Here is a 26,478-nt window from a genome sequence, read left to right on the forward strand (position 1 = left end):
TGGGCCTAATGGACACTGCTACCAAAGTTCCGATCAGTAGCGCAGTGCAGTAGAGCACCCATATGGACACTCGTTTTGGAAAACCATTGCTACTGCACAAGGTAAGTAATTACTTCTTTACAAACTTTACAAACTTCTTTACAAACTTCCAGTCCCCTTTGTCAGGGGTACCACTGGTTGGGTTCAAACCCCTGTAAAATGATCAGTCTCTTGCTCGGTGGTCATTCAACTGGAGTCCAAACTTGACAAATTAGTTTGCCCGTGGCTGTAGCCAGCTCTTTGTCCAAGAGTACTTCCATTTATAAGGACAGTCATGAAGGTTTAATGACCCTCCATTGTTAGCTATCTGCTAGGTGCAAGAATTTCTCCTGAGTGTTCCAGCTCAATATGGAAGCTGCAGATTCAAAACACTGAACAGTCTGATAATCAAAATGGTGCTCAGCGAGCAATATGAAGTTTGTAGATTGATAGATATATCAAACAGAATTCATAAGTTGTACATAGACAGTTTTCCCAAACTGTTGCAAGTGCTTTTGGTTTGTTTAAGTTGCACCATTTCTTTAAGTCTGGATGAACACGTGTGGCATTTTGTAGTGCTACATTTTATTTGGTGTGATCATATAATGAAAAACAAAAACACCTTATTATGCACATGGGCAGGACACTGCTATGGGAAGCTGAACTTTCTGACATGTGCAAATCTCAACCTTAACGTTGTATCAGCATTATTGTTTTGTTTTCATAAAAAAAAAAAAAAAAAAAAGGTCCAGGGTGAGTTCTCCCTGAGTAACATCTCCTGGTTTTGGCATACAACATTTTCACAGGGAGAAGTGATTATTTAAAAAATGGCTTTTTAATCAATGTATTTGCTCTGTTTGAAAGTTATTACTGATTACTTTGTTAACTAGTACAAATGCTTATTACTACTGGTATTTAATCCTGTTCAGAGCTTTGCATAAAGACATTTAGCTGTGATGGAAGTTAGTCTTAGTCCATCTGTATATACCTTTGTAACTTTTTGTCTTATCTTCTCAGAATGATATTTCAACCAATTCTTCAAGATGAAGAGGAATTCTTATATGAAGCACAGCCTGAGTTATTAAAGTACAGGACTACTAATCTTTCTATAGACCTGGTTTCTGACTGGTATTGGAACAGGGCACAGGAGATTGAGAACTATGCTATGCAGGTAAGAAAAGCAGCACAGATGTAGCAATCCTTGGCATATATGCAAGTTTTTTATTGCTTCTCAAGCCAAACAAGCTGTGTCAAAAGTAGGTTATATAAAACTGTCTGAACTGAGTATTGACAGTGATTGCAGTCACTGGTGTGAAATGCTGGCCTATTGAGGTCATTGGGGCACTTGCCATAGACTTCAATAGAGCTAGGATTTCTATTAAGTATGGATTCACAGTTTTTTATTTTTCGTATGTGCACTTTTAGGGAAAGAAAACTATTTTGCTGCCAGTAACAATTTTAGATGACCCCAAATTACTCTGTCAATTTAAGGATTGTTTTAGAGTGTGTTTCCTGAATTCAATCGTGTCTATGTTTACTCAGCTGAATAGTGATAGATTCATAGGGGTGACTAAGGACAGCCAGTAAATTTCCTTCAGTCTGTCTGTACCTGTACCTGAATAAAACTCCCCCAACCATGAAGTGCATTTTCCCCTCTGCTACTTGTTTTATGTTCATGTTACCTAAAATAAGTGTTGAATAGTGAGTGGTTTAATCAGGCAACCCAGCTGTGAGGTCAGGCAGGCTTGCTATGTGACTTGGGGCAAGTAGTGCAGCCTGTCTGTGCCCTAGTTTCCCCACATCTTTAAAATGTGTAAAGCACTTTGAGATCCTTGCATGAATGGTGCCATGCGAATGGAAGGTGTTACTATTAGCATTATGACATGCTTTTCCCCTGACTCTGTAGTTTTGAGAATCCCCTGTAGAACGTCATAGATAATTGCAGTTCACTATGGTTTAACAAAATAGAGATGTTTAAAAATATTCCTGTGTCTATTAATTAGTAATTTTAAGTACTTCATTTTACAGATCAACTTGAGCTCTTATTTCTTTATATTCTTGGCTTAATTGATCCTCCAAGTTTCATAGATGCTGCATAAAATGCTTAATCTTTGCAGGTACCCTCATTGTAGACCCTTTCTTTTAATGGGTAAAATAACTGTAAGAGTGAACTTTTCTAGTTGCCTATAGAATTAAAATCCTTAACTGATACATAGATTCATTTCCCCTTGCATTTTAAGGAAAATAACAATTAAGGGAATATTTTTTCGTAGTGCCCAGAAATGCCTTTGGGAATCATTTACATTGGCCTCAAAAAATGTTATTATGGTTGATTGTATCCAGTGAGGCTTTCATATGATATACAGCTCTGTGTGTTACACTGGAGCACAGTTTCATTTAACGTGTCAGTAATTTAATTGATTTTTGGAAGTTTGTTTTTAGTTCAGTAAGTATTTGCAAAGGCGACAGATTTACAGATGATACTAGAAAAGAGACAGTTTTGGATTAATGTTCAGAAAATATGTGGGTGTATTATTAAAAAGAAAATGCAGTATTATTACTGTATGTCAAGTTTTTGTCTGTTTTTTTTTCTGTACTCAATTTCTTTACTTTAACTCATTTACTAGTCACCTGCATTCTAGTAACATTTCATCAGCTTGCATATCCATTACATTTTGATATCATATGTAGAATGCTTGTATTAATAAATCTCCTGTATCTTGTGATCTCATGCTCTCATTTCTAAACGCCTCCTTTCAGTATTCAAAAGTTAGTTGGCTATACCTTTCTAGTGGCCTTTTCATCATCCTTGTCTAAGATGTTTCCTAGCTGCTTTGCTTATGAGGAATAAACTAGTTAGTAGAGATGAGAGAAGCAAATATTTTGTTTCTGTGTCATAATCTCTCCACTATTGCAAGTGCTAGGTTTTCCTTCTTTTACTAATCCATGTCAGGCATCTGAACTCTTGCTGCCATATAACACTGTACACTCAGCAGCAAATGGCAGCTGCAAGACTTGGGGAAAATTTATGGTGGTTTTATTTGTAGCTTGTTTTGGTATCCTGTAGTTTTTCCACTTCATTTCCCTCTCAGCTTCTCCTCTAATTCTCCCTCCCCCTCAAAGAAAACAAACAAAACCCAACGAGTCAACAAATTAGATGCAGTCTCACACAATAGCAAAGCCTGGAAATATACATCATACCAAGGAAAAAAAGTACTCTTTATGAAGCTACTCTTCCAGCTTCTGCAGACTAACTGTGTAACCTGTTCACAGCCCACTGAACAATGGCCACTGGAAGGGATTCATTCTCTCAGGCTGGATTGGGCCTCCCATTGCTGCCAGGACTGCTCTGCCAAGAGCACTGCCATGCTATAGATACTTGTCAAAGCAGACAACTGTCAGTTGCAAAAGAAATCACTCCCTATTCAAGGATTTCTCTGGGGTCAGTGCAAAAGGGGCCAGATCTAGAAAAAGTGTGAGTGTTTCTTTTAATGTGCTTAATTGGGCTGTCATTAACTTGGGGGAAACAACTTGACATTCTTTCTGCATTGCAGGAGGAGTCACTTCAGTTTAGTAGGCATCACTTTTATGGTTTGATCCTCACCCCCAACTTCTCTCAGGTGTGGATTAAAAACTAGGCTCTCTCATCTTAACTCCTCAAAAACACAACAGACTATTACTCAGATGGGTCAATGGCTCCCTTCAAAAGGTGTGTGTTGGGGAGGAAGCCAGGGCACAAAGTGAGGGTAAAATCTAAGGAGAAACAGAAAAGCTAAAAATCATTGCTAGCTGTCTTCCTTGTCCTAAGTTCTGCTATATGAGGGATAATTGTCTGGGTTAGATCTTGGGGAAAAAAAGCAGAACCTGACCTTCAGGAAATGTTTTTTCTATTTTGATAGGAAGTGCAGGGCAGTAATCACAATTTAGGTAATAAAACCTATAAAAAGGAGCAAGAAAGGGAAGTGTGGACCACCACAAGGTTAAGCATAAGCTGTTGTATTACTACCCACATAATTTGAAGAGGTTGTAATGTCCATGCCAGAGCTGACTTATAAAATTCAAGAAGCTAAATAAACACCTTTTTTAGTTCTGTATGATTAGTGACTCCCAAGACTTCCCTAGCTCGAATATTTAATGTTGATGCAGTTGTGGCATCCCTACCTAAAGACATGATAGTTCCCTTGAAGTGTTGTCTTCCGAAAGATTACAGGACAGGAAGATACAAGATGCCCATCACAAGGATTGTGAAGCATTAGCAGTAGCTGTGAAAGCTTCTTGAGCAACCACCTGTTTTGTTCAGGCAGCAGTGCCCTGATACAATGGCCTAAAGAATATAGACCAATTAAATGGAATAATTTTTCTCTATTTTAAATAAAACATCCCTACTCGTATCTTTTGTCTGATTCCTGTAGTCTCTGAACTTTCCCGTAAGAGCAATGACATTTAATTCAGTGACCGTGACTCAACCCTCGCTCAGTTCCTGGGTTGCTGAGACTAGTCAAGTCCTTTGTTCTTCCAAGCTCTTAAGGGAGAGACTTAGTGAAACACTAGGCAACCTAGTAGCAAGGAGGTAAGTTTGTATGGGAAAGGACAGGGAACTCTCACTTCCAAAAGAGTTTTCGAACAGCCAGAGACAAAGATGACATCATTGTTTTTTAAACCCTAATTAGCATCTTCAGTAACTACCCCTACCTGGAAAAAAAATCCTGGAACAACAATGCCAGTGCAAGCTCAGTCTTGATGAGTTCATAGCATTTAAATAGTATTCTGAGTTACTTTGTAGTGGATGAAATGGAAAAAAAGTATGTTTTAGGAGGGATTTGAATGAGATTAGTGGCTCAGGCAGCTATTGGGGAGTCATCCTGTGAATCTGAGGGACCAATTGGGTTCACATGTTGAGTGCCAAAAAGAAACAATCGGGTAATAACATAATTTTTTTTTCTAATTTTTAGGTGGACTGTGCTCTGTCCTTGGTTCGGCTTGGCATGGAGAGGAACATTCCTGGTCTGCAAGTGCTCTGTGATAATCTGGTTACTCTGGAGATGCTGATTTATGAGACTGGATGTGATATAACCCTAACCTTGAAAGATCTCCAGGCGATGAAAGATATTGAAAAACTAAGACTGTTAATGATGAATGTATGTATTTTTGAAAATTTGTTAGGTAGATTGTTGAGCTTAAATAATTTTCATGCTTATATATAGTCCACTTGCATGGGTAACATAACAATAATCTCCTGCCAGAGTTATTTCCCTGTCACATTTCTGTTTATTACACATCCATATCCCAAGTAGCATTGACACTAGATTTGTTTCTTTTTTTAATAATGTGGAAATGGTATTTTTGAAAATAAAACAACATTTTCACTCATTTTAAAAATAAGTAAAATAAAATTAAAACAAAACAAACAGAACTCCCAAACTTTTGGGCAGAGACGAAGACCAGATAATTTCAGATAGTGAAAACCATGATAGACTGAAGATGGGAATAGAATGGAAATGCCTTAAGTATTGCAGTTGCTACTGCTCCAGCTATAAGAGCACTTCATGTTTTTTAAGTTGATTTTTTATGTTTATAACCATTGGCAGATAAATCCCAGCTCATTTCTGTGCAGCAGATAAGCACATCTGAAATCTACTCTGGTTTTTCAGTCCTTTTTTTGTTTGTGACATCCATCTTTTTTATACAATTTATATTATAGAAGAAACTGATAGTGACTCCAATATGTAGTTTGCTTAAAACTTTCCATTAGAAAATATTCTTGTGATTTTTTTTTAAACACCTCCAATGTGTACAGCAGGCCTTTGAAATTCAGCAGGGGGAAGGTCCTTAGGTTAGAGAAGTGCCTTTTCTTTGTCTCATGAAATTCTATTCAAGATTTGCTGAGACATACACTGTTGAAAATTACTGTTTCTTTTCTCTTGCTTGTATTCCTTGGGAAACTTTTGGCATCATGCCAAAATAACTTAACTGAATATGGTAAGGCTAGACTCCTGCCATCACCAAGCAGCAGTGGCATGGGACATTGCACTGGGAACACCTGGGAGTGACCAGGTCAACTATAGTCAAGGGTGTTGAGGAATGAGAGAGCTGGTTTTTTTCTAAGACCACCTTTGACCCAATAACCCATTCCTCCCATCTTGGATGACAGTTTTCTCCTGCTGCCAATTAATTTGGTTAATTCTGTAGTTAAAGTTTGGTAGAAGTCTGTGCTGCAGACTCAAGGTTCAAACAGTGCTGATGGTGCCTGATGAGGGGAGGTTATTTTAATTACACATAATAGAATTTGTTTTTTTGTCTTTTTTCATTAAAAAAATCCAGTGTTTATCATTCTGTTTTCATATCTTTTAACTTTATAGTCTTCTGATGAAAGATATGTGAGGAATGTTTATCAGTGGATGGTCCCATTTCTACATCGCTGTGAAAACCAGTCCCCTGGTCTTGCAAACACACTTTTTAATGAGTATTTAGTAACCTTAGCAAAGGAAGACCTGAAATTCCCTTTGAAGATCTTTCAAAATTCAAAACCAGATGTAAGTACAGATTGTTTTATTTATTGGCTTATTTGAAAACTCTAATTTATCTTGCAGAACTGGATTCTTAAATAAGGTTTATTTGTTTACCAATCAGTTTTGGAGGTTCACGCTGTCCTTTCCCCCGACCCCCCCGATTTCACTGAACTTTTGTCATGCGGATATGAAAATATGTTCCCTAAACAAGGTTAAAAGAGAATTTCTAATGTACGGTTAAAGCCTAGTTCTTGATCAGGCTGTCAAAAACTACGTTAATCATTAATCAATAGCACAAATACCCAGTAGAGTTAGAAATTAGTTTGTAGATATTCTTCTGAATGTCATTTTTTTGGTAATGCATTGAACTACATTTTCTGAACATGGCTGAATATTTTGTTTGTTTGAAGCCTCTTAAAATATTTTTCTGAATACTTCTGTCTGATGCCTTTGCCTGAAGAATTTTAACAGCAGTCCTTTTTTGTCTTTAAGAGTGCTGGTAAGATGAATATTTCTTTGCCTCATTAATGAGGAAAAAAGCAGAGATGTTGTTGATCACTGTAGATAAAAATGCTGAAATTCATATCTCAGTAAGTTGCTGCTATTGTCGCAAGAAAGTAGAAGGAACATAATAGAACTTTAATAAAATAAGCTGTACTCCCTTGTATTCATCTTTGCATTCATTATTTAAACCACCTTTTTCCAGTAGCTAGATTGAAATCCGTGTAGCAGGATATTTTAAATCTACATTCACCTCAGAGTTTTCGTCAGTTCATAACACGTTCATTTATTTATGTAATTACTTATTTAGATTTCTAAAACATACATAGCAGGAAGGTCCATCCTAAATTCTGAGCTTCCCTTCTTGTGTTTTAAGTGCACAATCAATAACTACACCAACACACCCACTTCCTGCGTAGGTACACTCTGACTGCTAAGGTAAGCTCTACCCCTTCCATCTCTCCTGGTAGGGTGGAGAAGGGCACCTCTACTGCTCCTGAAAATAGAGAGATCCCTGCTGCCCCTATTTGAAATGGATGGCGGGGCATTGTTCCATAGGGGTAGAACCATGGGAGTCCAATGTCACGCAGTGCCTCAGGGACCACATTGCCTTAATCAGGACCTGATTCAAAATAAACTTATGGAACAGATATTTAGAGCAAATAAATCACGCAATATCTAGAGGGCAACAGAACTATGCATAATAAACAGCAAGGGTATATAAATCTTGTCAGACAAATGTGCCTGATGGCTTTTTAGTAGAAGCAACAAATTAGCAGACAAAGGGACCACAGTAATTTGGACTCTAGTAAAATACTAAATACAGCATTTCATTAAACCTTAATTGGAACATTGAAGTTGCTTTGGATAGTAACACTAACTGTTTTGTGTGGATTGACCTTTGGCTAAAAATGGAAAGCAAAAGACAATGAAAGAGCAGTGGGTCAAGTTGTAGTTAGATGCAACCAGTATTGTTTCTTGGATCAGTAGCATGTCATCGTCATTAATGATATAGGAGATGGAATAAATAGCAAATTAATATAATTGCTATGACACAAAACATAAATACAGATCTCACATTCAGATACACATTTTAAGTTGCTTCTGACAGATGTAGTCACATATGAATAAGTTCAATATTTGATATTCAATATTACTTTAAGTATGATCCAAAAACTTGGTGCTCTGGTGGTTCGATTTATATTTTATAAATTAATCTTTCAAAAGATGCAACTGCAGCAAAGTTAATGTCCCAAACCTGAATTATTATATGGTTGGCATTTCACTTTGTTCAAAAGAGGGCCTTCAGTATTCATTTCTTACGTATCACAGTCCTGCAGATGAATTAACTTTGTATTTAGGAGCAAATCAAAATTGCAGGTGAAATTGTATTTAATGTGCTGGCTTAATAAGCACAAGTTTTGGCGCTCTCTCCCCCAGCTGATAGTTAGATAAACAATCTAATTTGAAGTATTGTTCCATTCTGGAAAAGTGTTGCTAAAAATGACAACCTCTTACTCAGTAGGTCTGCTCCTTGTGTGTAACAGACAAAACCAAGTTTTTACTGCTTGTAAGCATCTGCTCTGTGGAGCTGAACATGAGAGAGCTATACAGTTATTCCCCTTGTGCATCATCAATGGAATTGTTTACTCATTTCCACTTGCTTAGTTCCATGCAGCCTCACTGGAGACATTGGGTTTGCATGGTGCAAGTGAGGGTAGAATTCGGCATGCAGAAACTTCTGGTAATTGGTGGTGGTACATGAGAAGGAAAAAACTAAGGATAATGGAACTTTTAAAAACTTTTTCAGTGTTGGCTGACTACTCCTATGGAAATCAGTGGTAGTTTTACCACTGACTTCAATAGGAGCAGGGTTAGGCTGACACTGTATTTTTTAAAATTCCACCCTAACAGCTTAATATTTTCTCTATTGTGATGGAAACACATTCAGTATAATTGTCACTTTTGCCAAGTTATAACTATTCCAATAAAATGATATCAAGAATTTTTCACTATTACATACTCATCCACTGTGATAGACATATGAGTCATCACTTTCTGAATATCCTTTTCCCACTACTCCTCCTCTTCCTCAGAGTCAGGCAGAAAGACTTGAATATCCACATATGTTGTCTTTTATAGATAGGTCCAGGAAGTCAATACGTAGTGGGAAGTAGGAGAACTGCGTCCCTTATAAACTATGCTCTTGTGTCGGCTGTGCTGAAGACTTTCTCAAATTCTCCTACTGCTCTACCAAATTCTTTCTCAAATTCTCCACTGCTCTACCAAAGAATGGAGCTGTAACATTGATAGTTTGTAAGTAATTACATCCTTATTGAAAGACCAGTTGCACACTGTTGCAAAAAAACTTATTTTTCCCATAACATACCCTTGTTTTACTCTTATCTATACCACATCCTGCATTTTACAGTAGTGTTAGAGATGGTGTAGATTGGCATTCTCTGTTTCTACCAGCATCTCATCTCGACCTGCTCTGAGCAGTGCTAGTTGACATGATCGTAAAAACACTGGCAGTTGGTCTATATTGACGGTACCCACAAACCTGGCTCTGCTGCAGAGAAAAATAACACCAGACATTGTTAGTGGGGGAAGGGAGTGCTTTTGCAAACTGATAACTGGTTTCTATAAGCATGGAATTAGTTGCAAACTTTGAAAGGGTTCTTCGATAAAATATAAAATACACTGGTAAGATAAGGTTGCATTTCAGATATTATATTTACAGCTCCATGAATTATTGTTTTGTCTCTACAGTTCCAAATACAGTTTGAGTTTCTTGAAACATAAATTGACATAATTGTTAGAAGCACCTCATTTTTCTGCTGCATGCAGCAGTGAGTTGTATGACGGATGGCCTACACACCATAATGGTAGCATTTTATTGTGTATTGGTGCTATTAATGTGAAGATGAAGTACATTTCTTCAATGTATCTAAGTAATGGTTTCAAGCTTCTAACATTTTTATTTAATAATTTGCCTGTTTAAAATATTTGCTTTTTCAAAATTAAATAGGTTTCAGTTGCAAGTATGTTGCTGTTTCAGACAGCTGCAGCACATAGAGGATACAGATTAGCTTCTGCTGCAGTTTTTGTAATTATAAAAGATATTTCACAGAGAATTATTAAAGATCCAGAGAGCCTTTAATTAAAAAAAAACAACATTAAATTGGTTTCATAGTTGTAATTGCACTACTTAAGGTTGTATTGAGAGTAGCACTTGAATACAGAAAAACTGACTGTAAATTGAGAAATATTCTAACATATAGCAAAATATATTCTGTTTTTGATAGTGTCAGCAAAAAATAATTCATGATCAGGACCAGCTGATGAGTATGGCAATGGAATGTATCTATAATTGTGAACAAGATGACCAGCTCTCCCTGTGTTATGATATTTTGGAATGCCTTCCACAGAGAGGATATGGGTGAGCATATATAAGCGGTTATCTGCAGATGTTTTAGAACACGTTAAATATAGTTCTGAGGTACCTAAAATATTTCCTGAGGTCACATTCCTTTCTCTTGGGGAAATAATTAAAATACATTACACACTCTAGCTTTTAATTAATTGTTGTAATGTCTTTCTTAATTGAACTGTTTGAGACTATACATCATATATATTAAACAAAAAATGATTTTAACAAATTATTTAAGTCGAAAGATCAAAATAAGGACTTCCAGGCCTTGCCCACTTCCCCAGGCCTTTACATGTTAGGTAGAGGTGGGAGGCTCCCAGAGCTCGAGCTGCAGCCCAAACCTAAATGTCTATACCGCAGTCAAACAGCCCCTTAGCCCAAGCCACAAGAGCTCGAATCAGCTGGTACTGGCGAGCCACAGGTATCTAATTTCAGTGTAGACACACCCTCTGAGTACATTTTCCAAGCCTGAAGAACTTTGTATAAGCTTGTAAGCTTTTCTCTTTCACCAACAGCAGTTGGTCCAATTAAAAAGTATTACTCACCCACCTTGTCTTTCTAATATCCTGGGACTAACACAGCTACATACAGCATTGATGCTCATGCAAATGTGAGACAGACCCTCCTGCAAAGAAACTCTATGAGAAACAACATTTCTGCAGAAAGACTAACTAAAGGGAGAAGCCCTAGGCCACCTTCTGTTCTTCTGTGTCCATTGCCAATCTCCACACTTGTGAAGGCCACACTTAGGAAAGTGGAGGTGTGCAGAGGAGAGAGAGTTCAAGGGGAAGGTGTCAAGTAAGAAGTCAGCCCGTATTTCTAGGGGTGGATTCAGTGTTGTCTAGTATACCCAGAAATTCTTGGCCTTCCTTCTAGCAGAAGCCAACAGTTTTAATCCTTACTTTTCAAGCTTCAGCATCCTCTGTTTTATGAAAAGTTACAGTATGAATAGCCAGCCTTTTGGTATTTATTTCCATGTTGATAATGTGTTATACCAGCAGTAACTGGATCATACATTCAACAGTGGGTTTTTTTTTTTTTTTTTTTGTATTTCTGAAACCTTTGCAGCCCTGAAACAGACATAACTAAAACTCTTCATGACAAGGTAGATGAACTGGAACAAATTCTCAGGTAAAAACCATTCACAATATCAACTGTTCATTATGTTTTATTGGCGGAATAGTACAAGAATGTACAGATTACCATGGCATAGGATCATAGGATATATCCAAATCCTTCACTATAAACCTAAAAGAAAAATTACTTTCTGAATCTTGAGCTCTTCTACAATATTTGGATTGTAACTTTCTTCTTACAAAAAATATTTCAACCACAACTGCCCTAAATCGAATATTAAAGTTAGGATTGCACGGGATGAAATTGGAGTGCTGAACCGCTGCTATATTTGTAGAATTGCAGTCAGATTGTCTGGAGTGTGGACAAAAGGGTTTAAGCCAAATCTAAGCCTCTAAACCAAGTTTCAAATGCACTGGGTATTTATAGGAAGAGAAGCATAACACAAATGGCTGGGAGAGGTTAGCATAAGAAAGGAAGTAATAAGGAGGGTTTTTTCCTGTTTCCAGTGGTATTATCATAATGCCAGCTCCCAGTGGCTTAGGAAAATTTTGTATTTTCTGATAATCAGAAATGTCAAATTTTACAATGCTTGTAGGTAGAATAAAATTAAAGAAACTTGAGAATACAAAGATGCTTTACAACATTCTTCTTTGAAATAATATTAGAATTTCTGGTTGGTTGGTTTACTGCTAAAACAACTGGTGGTTGGAGAATAACATTTTTTCTGAATGTGTGTAAATATTTTGAATAGTTTGAAATTGAAAATAGCTTTTGTTCATTTCAGAAGGAACTTGCTGAAAATATTGCTGTTAGCTGCCCCTGTGGTATATTTACTGAAAATATTCTTTGTTTAAAAGAGGGGCAATATTCATGTAGTTATGGCGCTAGTTTGGGAATGGGCGATGTGATTTCGATTTCTAGTTCTGCCACAGACTTTATTTATGCTTTGGCAAAGTCACTTACTCTCTCAACCTCAGTTCAACTCCACATCTGTAAGGTCCCTACTAATATTTCATTCCTCCCACCCTCTGTCTGACTTTTCTTTTGAGGTTGTAAGCTCTTCAGGGGACAGACTCTCACTGTCTGTGAATATGCAGTGCTTTGGACATAGAACCCTGATCTTATTTGAAGCCTAGCAAAATTGTAAAATAAATAATGATGATCCAATACAGGACAAAATGGCAAGATGTTAAATGATTTATACTGTATTTTTATAGTGTATCAGAACTTTTGGAGAAGCACGGACTTCAGAAACCTGTATCATTTGTAAAAGATACGCAAAACAGCCCAGAGCAAGCGCGCAAGCTTATGATTAGGCTGACTAGGCACACAGGACGCAAGTGAGTAGTGACAATGTTGGTTAGTTTAAAATGTCCATGTCAGAGAATGTGTATTTCCACCTTCGCACGCCTTTATATGGCAGTATTTTTTTCTCTCAGCCTTAATACAATATCCATAAAGCAAACTTGTTAACATGAAATTGCACATTGACTATAAATGCTTCACTGCTTTTTGCAGTTATTAAAAATATTACCTTTTGCTAGAATTGTTGCAGACTGATTTCAGTATTGTTGTGATATGTTCATTTAAACAAGCTTAAAAGGAATATTGGCAGAGAAAATATTTCCAGACGTGTATGTATTTTTAAATGAACAATAAAACTAATGTACTGTAAATGAAGTCCTTTAAAACTAATTTTATTTTACAGAAAGTGCAAACTTTATGAAATAGCATCTTTTGAAAATTTTTTTGGCTTCACATGGTTTTCTTAGGAGTTTTTGTTTCCGTAATTTTAATTCAGATATTTAGCAATAATTGAATTTGCCATTTCTTCTTCTAGTGATTTTTGTATTTATTTAAAAGTACTCTATTTTTCATGTTCCATCTTACTGTAGTAGCTGAGTTATTGCACAAACTTTGTTGAGAATAGAGCAGTCAGATTGTTGATGTCTTGAGAAAAGCAGCATTTTTTGTGTGCTGCGATTACTGCTTCTCTTACTAAGAAAAGCTCCATCAGCATTGGTGGGTAATGTATAACTGGTGCATGCTGGAAAGCCCTCTTAAGAGTCTTTAAATAGCTTGGAAGGATCAAATCAGTGTTTCTCCTAAAGTAAGAAGGTGCTGTAGAAGACAAGTACCTCTCATCTGTATAGATCCTTAGCTTGGGACCCCCGTATCTTACTACCTTACCTGTTAGGGCCAGATGCTCAGTTAATTACTTTAATATCATGAGTATAGAGAAAATGCTAACATCAGTGTCAATTCACAGTCGAAAAGCAGTGGGGCAGATAGTGAACCAATAGACAGTTTAGTAGACTCCTGCTCTCTAAAATCCTCCCACTACCTCCTACCAAATAAAAATAACATTTAATAATAATGTGTTCTCCCCTGTTTGCAGGTAATGTATCAGCCTTTTTGGTAGCTTGCAATAAATTTACTGTAATAATCCAGAGTTGATGTTTTAGAACTATGATTACCCAACTTTTTTGGGTGCTGTTAGAAATAGCTAAAGAAATATAACTCACTCCCCTCATCCTCCAACCACTGGGAGATTTTGGAAATGTTTACTTAACAAAACCAAAGCTCTGGTATGTTGGGTCATAGGTGGAACTATAGCATCATCTCCCCTTGTTCTTTCTTTATCTAAAATCCCATTAAGGAGGACAATGAATATTGAATATTTTTTTCTATTTATTTAGGCAGCCACCTGTCAGTGAGATGCACTGGAAAGGGTTACTACAGGATATATTGGATATGCAGCAGAATGTCTACACATGTTTAGAGCCAGATATTTGCTATGAGGTGATTTCTCCCCCTGCCTCTTTTTTTATTCTACAAACGAATATTGGAATAAGTTGTTTCAGTATGTACTGCTGTTCTCATTTGTGTCACTGGGATTGACACAAGTAAATCTGCACACACGGTACTGAAATATTACCCTTGGCTGTCTAATTCTTCAACTACATGAGTTGCAATGGTAGTTTCTGTTAGGGATTAAAGAAGTCTTCTTTCATGAGTTCCTTTGATATATTTCATCAAAAGTCCATGTAGTCTCCTCTCAGTCCCTCAGCAAGAGGTTCTATTTTTTTTTTTAATCAAAAGACTGAACTACTTGAGGAGCATAAGAGTTATAAGGTCTATAGTTTTTGATTCATAGATATCTCAATAAATAGAAGTTTTGGCAAGAGGTTACTAATAAAATCAATTTAAAGATAAATTATATTTTTAGTTAAATGTTATGGTTTTATTAAATATGAACTTTATATTCAGCCAAGAGTTTTTATGTCTCTCAGAATACATACAGGACTGTGTGTAGACATGTTTCTCTTTGATTTAAAGTGAAACGTGAAATCCAATTTCAGCAGAAAATAATTTGCATATGTATAAACCCAAGACATGCTTGTCATTAGAGTTTGTGAAGGACTGTTATTATGCTGAAGTGGAATTTATTTTGATATGTGCTGTTTATTTGCATATTCACTTTAATACACTACAGTACGGCATTTAGATTACACTATGCATAGGTTTACTTATTTTGAAATCTTGACATCTTTTGAAAGATTAATATTATTGCAAGTTTTTTCTTTACAGTTTACAGAATTAATTGCATATGGCTGACAATCTCTCTTGGTCTTGGGAGAAATTCTGAAAGCACATTTGTACAGTTTTGAAGGAATTACAGAAAAAAGGCATATGGAACTTAAACTAAAAATTGAAATATGTCACTTTTTTCTACAGTTATACAGTTTTTAACCATGACAAGAAAAACAAAGTATATCAGAAGACATGCCCAGTTTTGTAAAATAATGGACTAAATAATGAAAGCAATTGGACTGTTCATTTGATTGACCAGTATCCATATTTTTGCAGCTAGAATATAATCATTTTACAGAGGTATTTCCAATTCTAAGTATGTGAAAATAATGTGATATCTTAAGGTCACAGCAAAGTAACTGATGATCAATGTTAATATTAAAAGGTTAAGTCTTATAGCTCATAAAATTAAACAAATGATTAATTTTGAATAAATGATGTTATGTACGTTGGCCATGACCCTAAAACATGCCCTTTCAAATCACATCTTCATTTAATTTTTTATGGAATGAAATTAGTTACATACAGTAGCTTGAGGGTTTTGTTGAGACTCTGGAAGTTACTGTATTTGTATATTCTGTTAGCACTCAGAACTAGTAAATTAATATCTTTTGGTTGAAAATCATGCATTGCCTTAGAAAAATAATAGATCTGTATGGGGGGTTCTGCATCAACGTTGGGTTGTTTGTGTTGGGACTCTGTTATGAAGTGTGTTGTGTTACTTGATGGAAACAAAAACTCTGGGGACCTTTTGGAGAATGGGACCTGTATTCAAACATCTGCTTTTTGGTCTGCTCTTTTATCTATAAATTAACAGATGTGGACCATTTTTGCTTAGATCATTATCTACAAATTGGTTTGTTCAAGAGGTTACTCATAAATACTAAGAATTGTTTACGGTCAAATATTCTTATGTAGATTAAAATGGTTTATCTCCAGCATTATAATAGCTGCTTTCTGCCCATGTTTCAGCTTTCTCTTGAGAAATATTGTATCGTGAATTATAAGGCCTCTCCCAAATCCAAATAGTTTGGTGCATTTAAAAACAGTAAAAAATTAGACCACAAAAGGAAGAAAGTTAATGTCATAGATTTCCTCTGTGACCTTGAACATGTCACTTAATCCTTTTGTCTGGCATGCCTATTCATTAGATGCTATCTGCATTTCAGGAAGTGAAACTGAAATAATTATTTCTGAAGTATAAAGTCCTTTTGTGATCCTTGAGTGGAAGGTGTCATGGAATCCAAAGTATTATTTCTTATTCATGAGAGGGAAGAAAAAACTGTCCTACTTGATGTCTTAATATAAACTGAATAGACAGATAACTCAAAAGACCATAGAAACACATAAAAAAGTTTTATCTGACAGTGCTTGTTTTGTTGAGTGGGTAACAGCAATTTTACTGGTGGGTTAGTGTATGTAGGTGGACTTGTTGTTTTGGCATGTATTTCAGTCATCACATTTTTTTTGTTAATTGTGTAGCTCTGTTCTTGCCACCTGTTTTGCAGGTATCAGTAATGTCATCATATTGCTTTTAAAATGAACACCAATTTTGAATATGGATTCTGCACCAAAGTATCTGTTCAAAATATATGTGCTGTGCCCCACTGAATAGTTTTAGGTGTAGGAATGAGACACAGTATTTTGGGTCTGGTTATTTCATTATTGTTTGACTTGATCAGGAGCATGCCATATGTAAGAATGTTCCAACCTGTTGTCATGAGGGTGAGGCTGCTTTTAGTGTCTATATAGTCTTATGTGTGCTTCCAGTTGAGCTTGCTCTGGCCTGACATATGGATTTGAAAGAATAAAATAAACTATATTTATGTAAAGGCTTTTCTAATGTGGTCATCTCTTTAGTACCTGAGTGTGTAGAAATACAGATGTTACTTACAGACATGCTATTTTAAATTTAATTAAACAAATTTTGGGGCAAAGAAAAAATCTTTCTAACTCAGAAATATTTTAATTTGTTTGTCATAGAATTAAAAACCTTTTGATTGATGCAAAATTACAATAACTAGAGTTCAAATATTTTTTGTTCTTGTTAATTAGGATTGTACTGGTCTCTTATTTTGTGAAAAAATATGATTCACCTATTGAGTTGTTCTTAATGGGAAGTTATGCAATTTTAAGTACATTTTAAGTAAGCACAGCTTTTTGACCTAAAGCCAAATGTTAAATGTTTCATGGCAAATACATTGATATATTAGCATTCAGACTTTCATTATTTGAAGATTGTCTTGATTTAAAATTAAAAAAAAAAACCCCACAATGAGAACTCTAGTATTATTCTGATGTTCATTATGAATCTAAATGTGTTCTGTTTAGGGCTCTACCAGATTCACAGCCATGAAAAATGTGTCACATTGTGAAATCTGGTGACTCCTGTGAAATCTGGCTATTGTAGCAGGGTTGCAGTATTACCTCTCTTACTTCTGTGCTGCCTTCAGAGCTGGGCAGCTGGAGAGTGGCGGCTGCTGGCCAGGTGCCCAGCTCTGAAGGTTGTGCCACCACCACCAGCAGCACAGATGTAAGAGTGGCATGGTATGGGGGTGGTTGTCACAGCCTGAAGTATTTTCAAAGGGGGTCCTAGCAAAAAAGAAGTTTGAGAACCCCTGGTTTAGCAGACTCCGTTATCCAGGGTGACTTACAAACATAACAGTAGTACAGTACGATACTTGTTATGTATATGTACTGTATGACCACATCACAAAATTTGCTATTTATGAAGTGACCAACCTGTGAAAAATGTGTGATTTCTGCATGATTTGAGTAGATCCCTAGTTATGGTTCTTAAGAGCAGAAAATGATGGAGTAGTCAGGTATATTGCATATCGGCAAAAGTAGGGGAATCAGACATGCTTAACTTTACATACTTGAAGTGGACGTCAATGGGACTGCTTACAGTGCGTAAAGTTAAGCACTTATGTAAATCTTGACAGTATCAGGGCTTGGTTTTATGGTATTGCTTAGCAGAAGCCTTTCTTTAAAAAAAAAAAAAAATCATCCAGCCAAAGCATGTGTTTATTCAATTTCAAATTTGCAGCTAACATAATTAACCTATTAGGAGGAACAAGTGGCCCTTTTTGAAGCATGAGTTTTTAGTTTATAAATAATTTGCATGCATATTTTTAGGGCTGTCAATTAATTGCAGTTAATGTATGTGATTAATGTAAAACAGATTAACAAAAGTCGTGATTAATCACACTGTAAAAAAAAAAAGGTAACAAAGGAAATAGTGTTTTTCAATTCACCTCAGAAAAGTCCACTCAGTCCTACTTTTTGTTCAGTCCATGGCTAAGAAAAACAAGTTTTTTTTATATTTACGGGAGATAATGCTGCCCGCCTCTTATTTACACTGTCACCTGAAAGTGAGAATAGACATTCACATGACACTGTTATAGTTGGCATTGCAAGATATTTACATCCTAGATATGCTAAACATTCATATGCCCCTTCATGCTTTGACTTATAGTCTCCAAAGTTTTACACTGTTTTTGAGAGTAGTTATCTTAAAAAATATATATATACATTTGTAAGTTGCACTTTCACAATGAAGAGATTGCACTACAGTACTTTTATGTGATGAATTGAAAAAATACTATTTCTTTTGTTTACCTTTTTTACAGTGCAAATATTTGTAATCAAAATAATATAAAATGAGCACTGTACACTTTGTATTCTGTATTGTAATTGAAATCAATATATTTGAAAATGTAGATAAACATCCAAAATATTTATAATAAATTTAAATTGGTATTCTACTATTGTTTAACAGTGCAATTAAAACTGCGATTAATCACAACTAATTTTTTTAAATCTGGCAATTAATTGAGATTATTTTTTAATCGTTTGACAACCCTAATATTTTTACATGAATGTCTAAGTACTATCTATACACAACACAATTAAAATTAATATCAGCAATGCTATTTTTTAAATGGCAGAAATTTTATCTTTCTTGTTTTTTAAGCCCTATCTATGAAAACAAATAAAAAATAACCACCAAAAAATTCTGCCTGTAATGTGTAATGAATTTTTATTAATTAATTTTGTTGAGGCTTGTTAAAGGTTTTATTTTGAAGTTAACAATTGCTGTGGTAGCAGAACTAATTTTGTACTGTAATTAAAAAATAAAAAGATGGGAATAGTTGTCCTAATTCTGCTTTTGTTGTTAAAATATGATTAAAATTATTTATGCAAATATTAATCCTGGAATAATTTTGCAGATGCATCTTAATTCTTTTCCTCCTAACTTATTACAGAGAGCCTTTATGTTTAGTTGGCTTGGTTCCATAGAAAACAAAACACTTTTTTGGTTGAAGCTTCTGTAACAAATTTACCCTTCTTACTTTGCAGATATTTACAGAAAGCCTTCTATGTTCAGGCCATCTAGAAAATATACACCTAGCTGGGCAAATGATGCATTGCAGTGTTCGGTTAGTGGATCCACCAGTTAGTGTTTCCTCAAAAGGAAAACTACGGTATAGAGTCAGCTATGAGAAAAGCATTAAACTGGTTTTGGCTGCTGCCAGAGAATACTTCAATTCTTCTACCAATCTGACTGATAGCTGTATGGATTTGGCCAGGTATGGTAAAACACACACTTACTCTCTTCAATATTCTTTACCTTTTGATTCCTTCATTTTAAATGTAGTGGATAATGAATTTTACTGAAAAAGATCTTTGGCCAAATTCTCCTATACGTTCTGTCCCCTTTATGCAAAATAAGTGGGGGGGGGGGGGGAAAGGGCTGTAACCACAACTTCTCTGTTGAGCTCCTCCACCTCCTTTGTAGCCCTTGGCTTAGTGAGGCATAGCTGGCAGGAAAGTGGTGTTGCTGGAACATCTCTGCACTCCTACAGTTCCTGGCTGCTGGAACGGCCCCTTGGGGCCATAGATTCCCATGTCTGATCTAGCAATACAAGGGAGACCATAAACAAGATGGTATTGGAGGGAGTGTATGGAGAATAATAATATAATGCCATTAAATGTTTGGATTTTTTATGTGTGTTTCTCCATGATGAGACGGAGATGAGTGTATTTCCTCTTCTGATTCAGCTTTGAAGACGTTAAACTACACGAGGCTGTCTGACTGGGATAAGTTGCTTTCTGTTACAAAGCTTCTCTCCTCATTGAGTCCTTCTGGGCTAATGCTTCCTGTCTTTGGAATTTGAAGGAGGTTCAATGTTGTTGCTGGAGGCTCCAGAACTAAGCTCTGTCCTTCAGCTCAGGCTACAAGACTTTCTGCCTCTGGCAGTGGAACAAGGTGGCAGTTCAGTTTCTTCTGACCATTTTGCTTTAAAATCTTTATTTTTATTCATTTTTGTGCAATTGTAACTTATAATCCTTCTCCTCCTTCCCTACACTGGGTAAATAGCAGTGTGGTGGTTTCAACCCTGGATCTGCTATTGCAGTGCCCCCCTGCCATAAACCTGGATTAAATCTCAGAAGTGTTCCCTATATGAGGCAGCACTTACAGGCTGTATGAAGGGGGAATAACACCCTGCCTGTTCCCAGCCAGCTGATGACCCTTGCACTGCCAGGGCACAGGACTCAGAGTTAGATTGGCATGTCGGGTCCCCACCTTGCCCCAAGGAGCTGAGGCTCCAACACAGGAAAGCCCAGTCAGGAGCTTCTGAGTATTTGGAGAGAAACTTCCTTCTCAGATTATCTGGCCAATTCAGGAGGTAATACCAAACATGGCTAATAAAAAACAAACAGAAACAAAAAACTACAGGGCATTTACATGACAGCACATTAGTGGCTTGCATGGAAGTTACTGATATTAATACCTTTCCTTTCAAGAATTATTAGATAGATATTTTCCTATTAATGCCTCCTTTGAGGGGATCATAATATCCAAATGAGGACAACAGATTAAACCAAATATTAAACCAAAATGTTTATATAAAAATCAAAGAAATTTCATACATTTTGGAGCCGAAGGTTGGTGCAGCTGTAGATCCACCAGTGAAAGACCTAGTCACACTTTCAGAAGGGGACTTCCTTTCAAAAGACCCCATAGACCATGGAATTCATGACACACTTCACAACAATTTCAAAGCCTCACCTATAGTAATTAAGACCAAAAGGTTTTCATGTATTTAGTATGGAAAGCTTACTTGGTGGAAGATGAGTGGAATATCATCTAGGGACATGATCCTTGCTTTGGAGTGAGATGTCTCGGATTCTGTCTCGGTCAAATTCTTGATATGATCCATGATGACCAATGGATTCTAATTTGGGACTACAAAGAAGTTATGTAGCACCTGTGAATAGTCATCACTCATCCTAAACAGATATCTTTTGCTGCCAAACTTTACAGGTGAAGAACTGTCAGGGGAAACATTAGAGAAATTAGTAGCTGAGATTGCAGAGGCACCTCAACCCTCATTGTTGAAGCCAGCATAGCAATCCATTGGTTGCTACAGAACCAAGGGTACCAAAAAAGGGTCTGTTACCCTGACAGAGGGGAAAATCTGGAGCAGAAGTTTCCAAAGAAACTTAGATAAATTTTCCTCCAACCCAATAAAATCCTCAGCATGACTAAGACAGAACATTTGTGTACAAGAGTTCACAGCTTATGTGCACGAGGCTTCCTTCTGATTCTCCCTCTGCACTCAGAATAGTGACTGGTTTGTGATAATCACAGCAAGACACAGGTTGCGTGTTACACACTTATTCCCATGCACAGACAACACTCCAGTACCCCATCCAGAGAAATGGACCTATTCATAAATTAACAGCTGCTTGAAAGGATTCATGGCTATCAGTTCTTCAAAATCAAGAGGAGTTTTTTATTCTGATGCAGAGAATTGTTAACCCAGAGATCAAAACAGACATGGCTCTGTCCATAATTTTACCAATGTGGCAAATATTGTAGAGATTCAAAATGTCATTACATCAATCATTTCCTGAGGAGTCATCAGTATCCAATTGTCTCCAATGGCTAGAATTGCTAGTGCTAGGTATCAGCTTCATCCCATGAGTGGGTTTCTCAAAATGCACCTGTTGAAATTCCTTCTGTGGACATAGTACCATGCGCTTGATGTAACACAAAACTAGACAACATTCTGAGATCACATCCAAATGCCCCTTTGTGCATGGGTAAGCATAAACAACATGCTGCAAGACAACTCCGTTCTCACTCTCCTTTCCATACTCATTACAGAAGTAAGCATATGTTGAAAACAAATTTCCAAAAACTAATATAGTACACATTCTTTAGTTAATTTCGACCCTCATAGATGTATCAGTCAGTCAGTTAAAAAGCCAGTAGTCCATCATCTTCAGTATCCTGTCTATGACAGTGATTGGTACCAGCTGCTTCAATAGAACATTCAAGAAACCATGTAGTGGGTGGTTATGATATTCACAGAGGAAGTCTCCTCCTACCTCACATTAGAGGTTGGCTTATGATTAAGACATGAGTCCAAAATCAGGGAGTAACGAGAGGTTGAAGCTTTTCCATTATGATGGAAATAATGTCCTGGACAGGGAAGAATCTGTTTTTCAAGACAATCATATAAAGGATACAGAAGTTGAAATTGTCATCCAAGTCCTCCATTGGCTCAAAAGACTCTTTGGATTTGTTAGGTAGCTAAGAACCTCACTTTGCATCTACAGAAAATACCAGACCTCTTGAAGCTGTGGGATGACTCTTTTATATGGATCTGGAACAGTCCAGTTAGCACCCTGGCCATCAGAGGAGAAATGTAGTTCATGGATTTTCCATTAAATTGTGATACAATTTGGTATCCAGGCAGAACTCAATCAAGATATTTTATTCACCGGTCTGGTTAAATTTATGTTTCTGGTGTGAGGAGAAACAGAAAGCTCTTTGTTTGTGCAGTGCCCAGAACATTGGCACCCTGACCTTCAGATATTGTTGTATTCTGTAATACAGAATAAGCACTTCAGGTTCAGCCACATCAACATATTTTAAAAAATGTAAAAGCAAGGTAAAACACCTGAAATCCAGATATCTCATACACTAAAAGATAAGAAACCAACTCCAAAAATAAGCCTCACTCCCCCCTCAAAGTTTTAACTTAATCACCAGAAAGCTAGTCTGATTGATTGTCCTCTCACTTGTTCTAGTATCACTTGTCTAAAAATAATGCCAGTGAAGATTGAAGGAGAAATTACACAGGTATAAACATAACACTTTTTAAAGTGAGATCAAAAAGGGCTTAGAATATTTAACTTTCTCCTTTTGGGTGGCAGCTCTGATCCTTACTTGCCTTTATGTATATAACATTTTTTTTGGATATTCCTACCTTGGTCCCCTTTAATCTTTTATACACAGAAATAAAGAGCTTAAAACTAAGTATAGTCGGTGATGCTGTTTATATTCCAAGCTCTGTCCCACTACTCAATATTACCTCACAATTTTGAAAGGTGCTGAGCACTCTGGCACAATCCAGGAAAGTATTATAGTGTGTGCTTAGTTCCGAGCACATGAGTAGTCTCACTTACTTCAGTGGGATTCTTTAAGAGCTTAAAATTAAAATTAAGCATGTGTTAAGCATCTTGCAGTTCCTATGTGAACAAGTCACTTATCTTCTCTGTACTTCACTTTCTGATCTGTAAATGGGGGTAGCTATCCAATCACTAATATTGGGTGTTCTGAGGCTTCCCTCAGTAATTTTTGCTGAGTGCTTTGTGAATCTTGAGGTTATAAAAGTGCATATACCCGTTTTGTTTTGGTCAAGTAGCTGGTGTGCCATGACTACTGGTTTATGATGCTGGCTGACATGCTCTCAGTATTTCTTTGTTCTCCTCATGTCTATCTGCGTCTGTATCCATCTGCTGTCTCTTGTTTTAGATCTGTAAACTCTTTGGGATAGGAGCCATCTTTTAGTTTTGTATTGGTACAGCACCTAGCACAGTGGAACCCTGAGCCATGGTTACGGCCTCTGGATTCTACCGCAATGCAAATAATGAGTGATATTTTTTTCCTTCAGTCTTTCACTCCCATTTCCTTTTCTTGCCTTCTTTATTTCCCTTATTTTCTTTCCATGCCAGCTGCTTCCCTGCATGTCATTCCTTTCTTTTTAGGAACAGGTTTCTTTTCTCTGAAAGAAATAGAGATGTCCCCTTCATCACAAGATAATGATATCTTATGTGGGGGATCATTTCACTATAATGTTAAATATAAAAGTGTTTTAAACGGTTCTCATCTACAATGTACATGTAGATAGTAAAAGAATTAACTGTCTCCTACTCTGCAAACAAATGCCTTGGCTTATTCTGGATATTAATTTTATATAAAAAGTAACTTCATTTATCTGGTGTTTCCTTGTTATTATTTAAGAATTTTCTATTCCATTGATGTTATCGTTTAAGTGTACATTAATTCAAACTAATTTCGTTCTGTCCCCATAAAACAGAATCAAAAGAATCAACAAAACCTTTTCTTTTTTTTTGCTTAATCACATTTGAGTGGATGAACCAAATTATGAGGAAAAAGATTAAATAAATTAGTGTTTTCTAAAGCATATAATTCATGTTGGCCTATAAAAATAATTCTTTGTGCTTATCAGTTTTTGCAGAGATTTCCAAAATACAACTTTTAATTGCATAATTCAGGTGCTACAGTTGAACTGTTAATAACTGATTTTACTTTCTTGATATTAGGAAGTTTGATTCTTTTTAGTGGAACATTTGCTATTACTGAGCTGTATAAGTCGGCAAACCATGCATTTCTTAAAAGAAGAACATTTTTATTTTCATGAATAATTAGGCCCTCGGTAACTAATTGGGTTTCTCCATGACTAAACTGGAAAAAAGTGTTAAAAATGACTGAAAATGCAGTTCTGATCCCTTCCTTCCATCTCATTTTCTCTATTTTAGAAGTGGGAGACTGATGTTGGATACAGATTGGGGATGCACTTTTGTGACCAGGTTCATCCATCTTGGTCAGACTTTGGTTTAGTGTTAAGAAACACAAACATGTTTTGTACATTTTATAGCAGTTTATATCTCCATCAATAGAAATAATAAATAAATAATTATCTTTGCAGGTACGTGTTTTGTGAAGTATTGAGGAAGAAAAAGAAGCTAACGTATTTGCATATTCAGGGATTTTCCCTTAAAATTGTAGGGAAAGGTGGGAGTAAGCCAAGAAATAACTATGCGTTACTCATTGTGACTAACTTGGAGGTTAAATGATCAAATATGTCATAAGGCCCACACTATTGTCTGGACTTTAAATACAAGCACAGTCAAATAGCCAGAGCAAAGAATGGGTCTATAAGTCTGCCTCTCTCTTCCAAACTCAGTCAGAGGCTGCTGATGGTATTCTAGGGAAGGGTTTCTAGGTGGACGCATTGTCTACGTTTTGGCATATGTGTTGTGCTCTTTCCCATCTCATGCAGATTTTTTCTATTACCCATGTGAGGGAGAGGGGGTGAAGATTGCCAGGTATTTTGGTTTATGTTAACTTAGCTTTGGCAGTGTTTATATTCACCTATTTGGGGAGAATTGTGCTTCTATGTTTGCAGCCATACTTTGGTCTTAAATATCGATTATTTTGTATAAATTTTTATTATTTAAAAATAGCCTGTAGAGGAGGCATTTCAGGGAAGATACGTTGGTCCCCTTCAGTAATGGCAGCCTTGAGCAGCTCTTTTGTCTACCTGTCCCACCAAGATCACTGCACTTGCTTCAGCATTACCTTGTGTACATGGAATAGATGCCCTGATTTAATTCTTAAGGCCACTGCCCTCTCTGTTTTTAAATCCCTCCTTTAGACCCCTTACGTGAAACAGCCTTAAATTGTAACACAGGCTTTGTGCTGACTTTTTGCACTCACACACACTAATGATCAGACTGGTGCTTTCTTAAAATCGATTGATTGCTTGTCACATTTCTGAGATACCAAGACTATTAGATACACTGCAGAAATATTGCTGGATTCATACTAACACATGTATAAATGTTGTTAGAATATTGCTATTTACATATGCATTCAGTGATCTAAATGCACATACTGAATCTAATTATTAAAATCTCCTCAGTGGGGACTTACGTGCCTGTAGAGAGGGCACAATATTGCAAATTAAATCTGCCATATGTATATGACAGCAACTGTTACTTATGCTGACTAGTTGTGGATATTTAAGCAGTATTTTCACCTTAGAAGGTGATGATGTTCAGACTTAAGCTATGGCTACACTTTAACTGCTACAGCAGCACAGCCACAGCATTGTAGCACTTCAAATGGGAGAGGTCTCCTGTAAACATAGTTAATCTACTTCCCCAAAGATGCAATAGCTAGCTCAATGGAAGAATTCTTCAGTTGACCTATCACTGTCTACACTGGAGGTAGGTTGGCTT

General features: G+C 36.4%; 1 protein-coding gene across 3 annotated transcripts in view; it reads left to right on the forward strand.

The window, feature by feature from the left end:
- NBAS (NBAS subunit of NRZ tethering complex) overlaps positions 1-26,478 on the forward strand; it is a 370,484-nt gene that overhangs the window by 110,139 nt on the left and 233,867 nt on the right. For all 3 annotated transcript variants that reach the window (XM_067544745.1, XM_067544747.1, XM_067544746.1), the window contains exons 23-30: positions 1,036-1,189; positions 4,971-5,156; positions 6,378-6,551; positions 10,337-10,470; positions 11,530-11,592; positions 12,756-12,878; positions 14,238-14,340; positions 19,495-19,724. In XM_067544745.1, coding sequence (XP_067400846.1) covers positions 1,036-1,189; positions 4,971-5,156; positions 6,378-6,551; positions 10,337-10,470; positions 11,530-11,592; positions 12,756-12,878; positions 14,238-14,340; positions 19,495-19,724 — 1,167 coding nt within the window. The remainder of the gene's footprint in view (positions 1-1,035; positions 1,190-4,970; positions 5,157-6,377; positions 6,552-10,336; positions 10,471-11,529; positions 11,593-12,755; positions 12,879-14,237; positions 14,341-19,494; positions 19,725-26,478) is intronic.

This window comes from Emydura macquarii, unplaced genomic scaffold (genome assembly GCF_026122565.2).
Source record: "Emydura macquarii macquarii isolate MOO-44397 ecotype Brisbane River unplaced genomic scaffold, CSIRO-AGI_Emac_v2 contig_1027, whole genome shotgun sequence".
Classification (NCBI taxonomy): Eukaryota; Metazoa; Chordata; order Testudines; family Chelidae; genus Emydura; species Emydura macquarii.